The 9,441-nt window shown below is 42.2% G+C and overlaps 1 protein-coding gene across 1 annotated transcript; it reads right to left on the bottom strand.

The window, feature by feature from the left end:
• Positions 1-3,605: 3,605 nt before the first annotated feature.
• Positions 3,606-7,624, bottom strand: LOC140877652 (uncharacterized). The gene is made up of 6 exons (XM_073281192.1): positions 7,467-7,624; positions 7,220-7,347; positions 6,452-6,985; positions 5,404-5,812; positions 4,991-5,208; positions 3,606-4,387 (listed from the first exon to the last, which is right to left on the bottom strand). The coding sequence occupies exons 1-6, from the start codon at positions 7,622-7,624 to the stop codon at positions 3,606-3,608; spliced, it is 2,229 nt and encodes a 742-aa protein (XP_073137293.1).
• Positions 7,625-9,441: the final 1,817 nt, after the last annotated feature.

The following is a 9,441-nucleotide window of genomic DNA, read 5'->3' as shown; positions in this document are numbered from 1 at the left end:
TGTTGTCAAGGATTCACCACATACTTGCGAGTGTGAATATCCTATGCGATCTGAGGAGATATTAGTGTGACGAATCTCTGGCCAGAGTACATGATGTGTTTTAAGAAATGGTTTCTTAGTAGCACATGCGATGTCACTATTTGATCTTCAAGATGTATTGCATAGTTATTGAATCTCGAACGACTCTCGATTTAACAATGGTTGTTGATTCGATCGGGATATATGGATGAAGGGACCGTACTGTACGCTAACCAAAATCTATTGGTTCTTGCAGGCACTATCAGTGATACCTAGGGAATCATGGGGCGATGTTGCTAGGCGCTCTTACCATGATTCGATGGGCAAGTCGGAAATTGTTGTTCCGAGTCACAAGGAGTTGTGAGCCCATGGCTAGCTGTATCCCTGAACCATTGAGGGTCACACAGAGTAATGGATTTTTAATCCCCGTTGAGATAGTTAAATTTAAAGAGTTAAATTTAATGAACAAAGAAGTGGGACTTCTTATTTAAGAGTAGAGGAGTAAGATTTCCTAAAATGACATAGGGATGGGCATTTTTGGAAATCACTGAATTCGGATTCAGAAAATTTATCTTGACTCTAAAAGATACAGAAATGGTTTCTGTGAACATTGGTGAAATTGGTTTATCAATCTGAGTCACGATGAATTTTATATTAATTTCTGAACATGCGGGCTTTGCTTGTCAGGCTTGAACTTATGACTAATGGGCCCTAAGCTGTTAGCAGCCCACATTATAAATAAGTTATTGCAGTACAGAAATTATACAACAGAGGCTCACAATTTTCGAAAAACCCTAGTTTTCTCTCTAAAAGTGGCCGCCCCCCTCCCCTCTGCTCGGGAAAAATCCAGCCTGTGAATTTTGAATTACAGTCTTGTTTAACGGATCAAATTCGTTAATTCTCTTCGTAGAAACTTCTGATAGCTTTTCTAGTGCAATCTATCAGAGGGATTAAATCTCTGTTCGTGGACCTGATTGAAGAACAGTTCGTCCATCAGTTCCAGGGATATACAACAAGAGCAGAGTAATCTGTTGGTGTCCATAATCTCGATTCGAGATTGGAGGTAAAAATTTATAATTGTTATTTAATTTTTACACACACAATTTAATCGTAAAGTTTTGATACCCATTATGGAATCGTTCCATATAAAATTTTTAAACTTCCGCTGCACCGGGTATCAATCCTGATTGATCTGATCACCGTTCTCCAACAGCCAACTCACGCTATGAAACTTTTGAGCTTTCCTGACTTAACTGAAACACATGCATAACATAAAACTGAATAAATTGAGCCGAGTCAACTGATACTTGAAACTTTAACTTTTGTTTTTGCTTTAGAACTTAGATCCTCGAATTGTGACTCAAGTTTCGATCATGATCATGGCTGCAGTGCACTATGCCGGCAAGACGCCGAGATTTCTCCCGAAGCGATTTGCCCCTTTACTTACCTTTTTGGTAGGGGAGCCGAGATGAACCCGGCCGCTTACTACACGTCTCTTTTGGTAGGGGAGCTGGGATGTCTCCCAGCCGCTTACTACACGTCTATGGCAAATGGGTGAGGCATCCCTCAACCCGCATTGCCCTGTCCAGTCACAATCAACTCACTTTGTTCAAAAATATTTTCTTTCATTTTCCTCCTTTGACTCGACATAAAAAAAAAATACTTAGCATGCATGAAAGAGACTTTCTTTGCAACCTTTTTGCTTGACCCAAGGCCAAGTCTTAAAGACACATGTATGCATTTATATGAGCGAATACTCAACAAAAAAATGTGGGTATTAGGTGAGAAAATGGCTGCCCCTAGGTGCTAACCCAACCTTAACTCAAATCCTCACATACAAGGCACAACCCGAGCAATCGCACCAAAAATCTCTTAACTCCGCTCAAACCGACACTCTCCAAACACTACCAACTAACCAATGGACCAATTTGTAACTTCATTTGAAAGCCCAAGCAAAATGATCAAAAAATAAAATCGAACAGCCCACTTTACTCCTAAAAATTCGGCACCGACACCCTGATTTCAAAAATCCATAACTTATTGAAATCTTAATCGAAACGGGCCCATTTTATACCGACACGACCACAACATCATAAACGTGACCTAGGACCAGCCCTAACCATGCCCAGGCCTCATCCAAATCCTTCGCTGCCCAAAACCGAGCTGCCCTGCCCTGTCCAAGCCAAACTCACTCTACAACACCTCTACTTGAGAAAACACCAGAAAGTCTTATTTCCTTACCTCCACATTCTTCCAAACCACCAAACCCACTCAAAACCAACCGAAAGACATCTCTTGGAACTTAAAACAAACACCTAGGCATCCCCTTTACCACACTTCAACTCCACAATTCATAATCAACGGGATTATGCTTCAAAAGCCTCACATTCATGAATAATCAATCAAGACCATATGCCAATCAATAAAATACACCTATATACTTCAAAAACAGCCCAAGCATCATGCAAATTTCGAATTTTAGGCAAAATAACCCTCTGAAATTTTTGATGGCCATAAGATGCAACAATTGACCTCATTTTCTATACTACAACACATCATACAACCCATAAACATCAAAGCACAAAAGAATTTTTGAAAATTTGCACCTCACACAAATCTGAAAATTTCAACACATGAACCCTAAGCCTAAAAATCATGAAAGTTTCGAATTATGCCAAGAAAACATGGAACAATGCATAGATAACTTGTTTGGATGCCCAAAGAAACCACTTATACTTGCCTTAACCCTTTTCTACCTAAATTTCGAACCAAGGAAAGGGGAGAGGGCTGAAATACTTCAAACCACAGCTAGAAGGACCTCCCTAGGTGGCTTTTCAGCATCGAAAATGGTGGTGGAGGGCGGCGGTAGCAGCTGAAGGTTGGAGGGGGAAGAAACGGCCGATTGGGTTTGGGAAGAAAAGGGAGTGAGGGATCGGGTAGTGAGGGGTTGGGTGGCTATGGTTCCAATTAAAATGATTTAAGTGTGTGTTTTAAAAGTTGTGTGTTTTGTGTACATGTGTGTATGTATAGGTGTAAGCATGTAGAAGTAGGTGTGAGTGTGCTTTTAAAAGTACAACTCTATAGTACAACTTTATAATACTATTTTACCTACTAACTTACACAAATAAAATTCCTAAGTTTAAAAAATTCTAATCAAAAATATTAAATTGGGTTTTACTAATCCGCGTTTATGAAAATTCTAATTTTCAAAAAAGTTAAAGAATAAGGCCAATATTTCAATACTAAGGAAAATGATTTTTGATACCCGAAAATTTCTAACTTTTGAATTTCCTTCTAAATTTTCCTCCTACCTCCCTACTAAACTTTTAAAATAGAAATTCTTGGAATTTACCGCCAAAATCCACCATCGCCATACGCCGGAACCGGAAACCACTGTCTCAAAAATTTCAATAATAAAGAACTTAAAATATTTGAGCACTTAAAATTTAAAGGAAATGTAAGCAATTAATTCAAAGCAATAAAAATCATAATTATTATTAAAAAAGAATTTTAAGAATGGAATTTAAATTATGAAATCTTAGGTTCTAAAATTCCTCCCTCCCTAATAAGGAATTTCGTCCTCAAAATTAGAACTTACCAAATAGCTCTGGATAGCGAGTCCTAATATATGCCTCTGTCTCCCAAGTGGCCTCTTCATCTGAATGATTCAACCACTTAACCTTGACCATTGGAATAGTCTTGTTACGGAGTCTCCTCTCCTGCTTTTCCATAATCCGGTCAGGTCTCTCTTCATAAGTCATATGAGGCGATGACTGAAGAGGCTCAAGGTTGAGCACATGAAAAGGATTCGAGATGTACTTCCTCAACATGGATACGTGGAAGACGTTGTGTACTCCAACCAGATTAGGCGGCATGGCCACCCTATAGGCTAACGTCCCCACTCTATCAAGAATCTCAAAAGGTCCAACGAACCTCGAATCAAATTTCCCCTTCTTTGCGAACCTCATCACGCCTTTCAAAGGAGCGACCCGGATGAAGACATGATCACCCACTGAGAACTCCAAGTCTCTCCTCCTATGATCGGCGTAACTCTTCTGCCTGCTCTGTGCCGTCCTCATCCTATCACGGATCCTGGCTACAACTTCAGCAGTCTGCTGAACAATCTCGGGTCCAAACTCTAACCTCTCACCGATCTCGGTCCATAATACTGGTGATCTACAAGGTCTCCCATAGAGTGCCTCGTAAGGCGCCATAACAATGGTGGCCTGGAAACTGTTGTTGTATGCGAACTCCACTAGTGGTAGCCTCGACTCCCAACTACCCTGAAAATCAATAGCGCAAGCGCTCAAAAGGTCTTCCAAAATCTGAATCACCCTCTCAGACTGGCCATCCGTCTCCGGGTGAATGGCTGTACTAAACAGAAGCTTCGTACCCAAATCGGAATGAAGACTCTTCCAAAAAGACGAAGTAAACCACGGATCTCTATCAGACACAATGAAAACAGGGATACCATGTAGTCTGACTATATCCCAGATATACAACTCCGAATACTGAGTCATAGTGAAGGTCTTACTCATAGTTAAGAAGCGTGCCGACTTAGTGAGACGGTCTACAATAACCCAAATAGAATCCGAACCTCTCACTGTCCTCGGCAAACCAACAACAAAATCCATGGTAATATTCTCCCATTTCCACTTTGGAATAGGGAGTGGCTTAAGCAACCCTACAGGTCTCTAATGTTCTGCCTTGACCTGCTGGCATGTCAAGCACTCTGACACGCAACGAGCGATATCATGCTTCATGCCTGGCCACCAGTACAACTGCTAAAGGTCCCTATATATCATTGTACTCCTTGGGTGGATAGAGTACGACGATGTATGTGCCTCTGCCATGATAGTATCTCGCAGAGAATCACCTGCGGGAATCCAAAAACGACCTCTGAAATTCACAATCCCATCAACTACAGAATACAGACCACTGTATTTCTCCTCTGCTCTCTGTCTCTACTTACCCAACTGCTCATCAACTGCTTGAGCAACTCTGATACGGTCAAACAGCGAAGTCTGCACTGACAAAGCTGACAATCTAGGAGCTCTACCCTCGGCATAGAGCTCTAGTCCGAATCTCTGAATCTCATCATGCAGAGGTCTAGACACCGTCAAAGAGGCAATCACTGCTGACTTTCTACTCAATGAATCTGCGACTACACTAGCTTTACCCGGGTGGTAGCTAATATCGCAGTCATAGTCTTTCACCAATTCTAGCCATCTCCGCTATCTCATATTCAACTCCTTCTGGGTGAAGAAGTATTTGAGGCTTTTATGGTCGGTAAATATCTTACACTTTTCTCCGTAGAGATAGTGCCTCCAAATCTTGAGAGCGAACACCACTGCTGCTAACTCCAAATCATGAGTACGGTAGTACTTCTCATGCTCCTTCAACTGCCTAGAATCATAAGCGATAACCCTATCTCGCTGCATAAGTACTGCCCCAAGTACCAACTTGGAAGCATCAGTGTAAACCACAAAATCTCCCTCTCCAGATGGCATAGCTAACACTGGTGCTGTCGTGAGAGCTTCCTTCAACACATCAAAGCTCTCTTGACATTCTGGCTTCCAAATAAACTTGGCATTCTTCTTGGTCAGCGCTGTCAAGGGCACCGCAATCGATGAAAAGCCCTTGATAAACTTCCGGTAGTAACCGGCCAAGCCGAGAAAACTACGAATCTCCGATGCGTTTCTTGGAACAGACCACTCCTTCACTGCTTGCACCTTAGAAGGATCCACTTCCACTCCACTCTTGGAAATAATATGGCCCAAGAATGGTACTCTCTCTAACCATAATTCGCACTTTTCGAACTTAGCATACAACTTCCTCTCTCGGAGTACTCCTAGGATAGTCTTCAAATGCTGGGTATGATCTTCTCTATCCTTCGAGTAAATGAGGGTATTGTCAATAAAAACAATGACAAACTGATCCAAGTATGGCTGGAACACGCGGTTCATAAGATCCATGAAGACCGCGGGAACGTTCGTCATCCCGAACGGCATCACAAAGAACTCGTAGTGGCCATAACGAGTCCTAAATGCTGTCTTGAACACATCAGACTCTTTCACCTTCAACTGGTGATATCCCGAACGAAGATCAATCTTCGAAAACACAGAAGCTCCTTGTAACTGATCAAAGAGGTCCTCAATTCTAGGAAGCGAGTACTTGTTCTTTACCGTCACCCCATTCAGCCCTCGGTAATCAATGCACAACCATAGGCTTCCGTCCTTCTTTTTCACAAAGACGACTGGCGCGCCCCATGGAGAGAAACTAGGGCGTATGAATCCCTTATCATGCAACTCTTGAATCTGCTCCTTCAGTTCCTTCATTTCTGTGGGAGCTAGTCTATACGATGCCTTAGAGATTGGCATAGTACCCGGTATCAAGTCGATAGAGAACTCGACTTCTCTATCTGGTGAAATACCTGCAACCTCATCCGGAAACACATCCTCAAAATCCCTGACCACGTCCACAGCTAAAATATCCGGACGTGCTGGCAACTCTGTCAGAGACACACTGGCTAAGAATGCCTCACATCCATCATGCAACAACTTCTTAGCTTGCATGAGAGATATGAGCTGAGTCATCTTCGAACTCCTAGTAGCCTCGAACCAGAATGGTTCCTCTCCCTCCGGTCTGACCATCACTGATCGCTGCTGAAAATCAATCACCACAGCATTCTTCGTCATCCAATCCATCCCAAGTATCAAGTCAAACTCAGGCATGGGCGACACTATCAAATCGACACTCACTGGTTGCCCTTGCAGCAAGAGCTCAAGATTCTTCACTATATTCCTTGTGGACAGTTCTTCCCCTGATGGGATGGTCACTGTGAAACCACCCAACAACTCCTCATACTCAATATTCCGCTTACGGGTGAATGTCTCTGAAATGAAAGAATGTGTAGCTCCCGAGTCTAACAAGGCTCTAGTGGCTACACCAGCTACTACAATCCTACCTGCATTAACGGTGAATTTATCCACAGAAAAGATTGAAGTTAAATAACACAAGTTCTACTTAGGCTCCTTCTAAGTCATCAAATCCCAAACAAGATACTACGCATGCTAATACAGTCAAATTCCTCAAACATGCAACATTCTACAAAATTATTGACCCCAAAAAAGAAAACATAAAACCACATGTATCAGTAAATTGATCAACTTCTCTAACCCAAGAAAACTTAAGATGTTACCTGTGATGATTGTGGTGTCTGGGTCGGCCTCCTCGCCTTCATCACGAACACTCGACCCTGCACGGGCCTCCTCAACTCCGGGCAATCCTTGGCCATATGGCCCGGCTTCTTGCATTTGAAACACACTACTACATTCATCAAGAACTTACCAAAATGCAGACGGCGGCAAGTCTGGCAAATAGGCTTATCCTCAGCCCTGGTAGGAGCAGGTATCTGAGCCTGATGGTGCCCCTGGGGCCTCTGCTACCTCTGCTGTCCCTGATATGGCTTCTTGCCATGTTGCTGCGGGTGACACTGATGAGTAAAGGCCCTCTTGCCATGAGCCTCGGCACTGATGTCCTTCAAGGACTGCTCAGACCTCACAGCCTTGCTGATAGCAGCTGCATAATCCACTGGCCCAGCCATCATCACATCCCTATGAATAGTAGGCCTCAGACACGCAACAAAGTGCTGCAACTTCTTCGCCTCGTCATTCCCTATCAACGGCACGAAGTGGCAACCCCTCTCAAATTCCAAACAAACTCGGATACAGACAGATCTCCCTGCCGGAAACTCATGCACTCTTTCTTCAACTGTGCCCTCACCTCAGCTGTATAGTACTTCTCATAGAAGAGAGTCTTGAATGCTTCCCAAGTCAGTGTGGTAATGTCAACAGTCTTCTCCACACCCTCAAAACATAAGGCGGCGTCATCCTTAAGAAGGAAGGTCATACAGCGAACTCGGTCTGCATCTCCCAAATCCATGTGGCGAAAAATCGCCTCTAGCGAGCGAATCCAGCCCTCCGCTACCATCGGATCCGTAGTACCAGAGAAATCCTTAGGATCCATTTTCCTGAACTGTTCATAGACCGCACCAGGTCTAGCCCTCGGGGCCTCGGCATGCTTCTCTAAGATACGAACCAGGCCAGCTAGCACATGAGCCCCAACATCAACTGGTAGAGGGGGCGGAGGAGGTGCATGGGGATCACGTCAAGGTGGCATCTGAGCGCAAGTTCAAATTTCAAAAGTTCAAATTTCATGACTTAAGAAAAAGATTTTATTTAAACTTAAAACATGCTCAAATAATTTAAGAAACTAATTCTACTAATCTGAACCAATAGCAATAAGCAAAACATAAATCTTACAGACATTGATGCGAGATCCCTTGAGTTTTGGCAACCGGCAGTAGGCTCAGCCCAAACCAAGACCGTGCTCTGATACCAACTGAAACGACCCTAACCTCTAAACTTAAATAAATAATAAAATAAAATGCGGATTTTTTTTTAAAAAAAAATTTCATGACTTGTTTGGATGCCCAAAGAATCCACTTATACTTGCCTTAACCCTTTTCTACCAAAATTTCGAACCAAGGAAAGGGGAGAGGGCTGAAACACTTCAAACCACAGCTAGAAAGACCTCCCTAGGTGGCTTCCCGACGTCGAAAATGGTGGTGGAGGGCGGCGGCAGCAGCTGAAGGTTGGAGGGGGAAGAAACGGCCGATTGGGTTTGGGAGGAAAAGGGAGTGAGGGATCGGGTAGTGAGGGGTTGGGTGGCTAGGGTTCCAATTAAAATGATTTAAGTGTGTGTTTTAAAAGTTGTGTGTTGTGTGTACATGTGTGTATGTATAGGTGTAAGCATGTAGAAGTAGGTGTGAGTGTGCTTTTAAAAGTACAACTCTATAGTATAACTTTATAGTACTACTTTACCTACTAACTTACACTAATAAAATTCCTATGTTTAAAAATTCCTAATCAAAAATATTAAATTGGGTTTTACTAATCCGCGTTTATGAAAATTCTAATTTTCAAAAAAGTCAAAGTATAAGCCCAATATTGCAATACTAAGGAAAATGATTTTTGATACCCGGAAATTTCTAACTTTTGAATTTCCTTCTAAATTTTCCTCCTACCTCCCTACTAAACTTTTAAAATAGAAATTCTTGGAATTTACTGCCAAAATCCACCATCGCCATACGCCGGAATCGGATGCCACTGTCTCAAAAATTTCAATAATAAAGAACTTAAAATATTTGAGCACTTAAAACTTAAAGGAAATGTAAGCAAATAATTCAAAGCAATAAAAATCGTAATTATTATTAAAAAAGAATAATAGGAATGGAATTTAAATTATGAAATCTTAGGTTCTACAATTCCTCACTCCCTAATAAGGAATTTCGTCCTCAAAATTAGAACTTACCAAATAGCTCTGGATAACGAGTCCTAATATATGCCTCTGTCTCCCAAG

This window comes from Henckelia pumila, chromosome 2 (genome assembly GCF_033568475.1).
Source record: "Henckelia pumila isolate YLH828 chromosome 2, ASM3356847v2, whole genome shotgun sequence".
Lineage (NCBI taxonomy): Eukaryota > Viridiplantae > Streptophyta > Magnoliopsida > Lamiales > Gesneriaceae > Henckelia > Henckelia pumila.
This window is presented reverse-complemented; position numbering and strand designations above follow the sequence as displayed.

Coding starts and splice junctions, on each gene's coding strand:
- LOC140877652 (XM_073281192.1), bottom strand. CDS start 7,624: ATGGCTGGGCCAGTGGATTATGCAGCTGCTATCAGCAAGGCTGTGAGG. Junction 7,348..7,466: donor CCATATCAGGGACAGCAGAG/GTAGCAGAGGCC, acceptor TGATGAATGTAG/TAGTGTGTTTCAAATGCAAG. Junction 5,209..5,403: donor CAGTTGAAGGAGCATGAGAA/GTACTACCGTAC, acceptor CTGCGATATTAG/CTACCACCCGGGTAAAGCTA.